Source organism: Camelina sativa, chromosome 8 (genome assembly GCF_000633955.1).
Source record: "Camelina sativa cultivar DH55 chromosome 8, Cs, whole genome shotgun sequence".
NCBI lineage: Eukaryota > Viridiplantae > Streptophyta > Magnoliopsida > Brassicales > Brassicaceae > Camelina > Camelina sativa.
In genome coordinates this window covers 875,706-876,957 of record NC_025692.1, presented here as the reverse complement: position 1 = coordinate 876,957, position 1,252 = coordinate 875,706, and the positions used below count along the sequence as shown (strand labels likewise).

Genomic DNA, 1,252 nt, shown 5'->3' with positions numbered 1-1,252 from the left:
AAAAAATTAAGGACCAACCCATTTATCTATTCCGTACAACATTAATTAAATTAACATTATTACAAAATAACTTGTTTTTTTTTTTTTTTTGGGACAAACACAAAAAAAAACTTGTTTAATCCATGAAAGTATCAATAAAATGAAGCATCCTCAAACTCTGAAACTCCAGAATATAGTATGAGATTGAGTATGGCCTATATATTGAATCTATTGATTATCACACAGTACATGATCTCCCAAAATGCCTGTTACAACAAATCCGAAGCTCAATGAAAGGCATCGGTAATCCAAGTAACTGGATCTTTATTATTTGAAGTTTTAACGACGAACCTTACCAACTACTCCGTCCGCACTATGGGATAGGGTACAAGTAAAGCCGGTTTGTGAACTATTAATACAATCAAGTTACATACGAAGATATAAATTTCATTATTGAAGAAGAAAAATAGGAGACAGACATGTAACCACCAAAAAAATACGAAACATTATAATTTACTGGATTTCAGTGTTCAAGATAAAAAGGAGTACACAATCCAAATATTTTTAAACAAACATATAAATCAATTAGAGAATATATTATATAATAAACTAATGAACTAATTATATCATCAACCATCATAAACACAAACTTTCATCAATTAGAAAATTTGATACTATATTTTAATGAGAGCCAGCTTCACCAAAATAGTAATATTTTATGTTTTTACTAGACATTAGTTTGACGTATTTAATAACATCTTCATATATATATATATATCATTGACAAAAACAACTGATATAAACCCTATTTTGGGAGTATGTTAATATTTTTTCCGGTATTTCAGGCTTTTTTAATGGATAATAGTAATAATATTACTAGAAAAGAATTAATACTACTATTATCTTGATGATGAGATTGGGGTTCTCAAGTTCAAGGCACGCAACTTTATGCTAAGCTGACGTGGCAACAATGGATAGCGAAAACTAAAAATAAAAAGTCCAAAATCGGATTCATTTGTACACAACAAAGCAAAAAAAATATGACTAACAGCGAGTTCTCTTCTTCTTCTTCTTCTTCTTCGTCACCGAGCGATCGTAGGATCGGTGCTCTGCTCCGTCATCTCACTGCCGCAACGGATTCGGATAACCTGAGCTCCGTTTACGCCTCGCCGACATCGGGAGTCTCCGGCGGTTCTGTTTTCGCTCATCTTGTTCAAGCTCCCGAGGATCCTATTCTTGGGGTAACCTTCTTCTTCGATAATCTTTTTTTTTT

The 1,252-nt window shown here is 32.4% G+C and overlaps 1 protein-coding gene across 1 annotated transcript in view; it reads left to right on the top strand.

Annotated features, from left to right (window-relative positions):
* Nucleotides 995-1,252, top strand: part of LOC104705418 (aspartate aminotransferase 3, chloroplastic) — a 2,718-nt gene continuing 2,460 nt past the window's right edge. Inside the window, exon 1 of the mRNA XM_010421422.2 lies at nucleotides 995-1,220. Within this exon, the coding sequence (XP_010419724.1) occupies nucleotides 1,020-1,220 (201 nt within the window). The 5' untranslated portion in view covers nucleotides 995-1,019. The remainder of the gene's footprint in view (nucleotides 1,221-1,252) is intronic.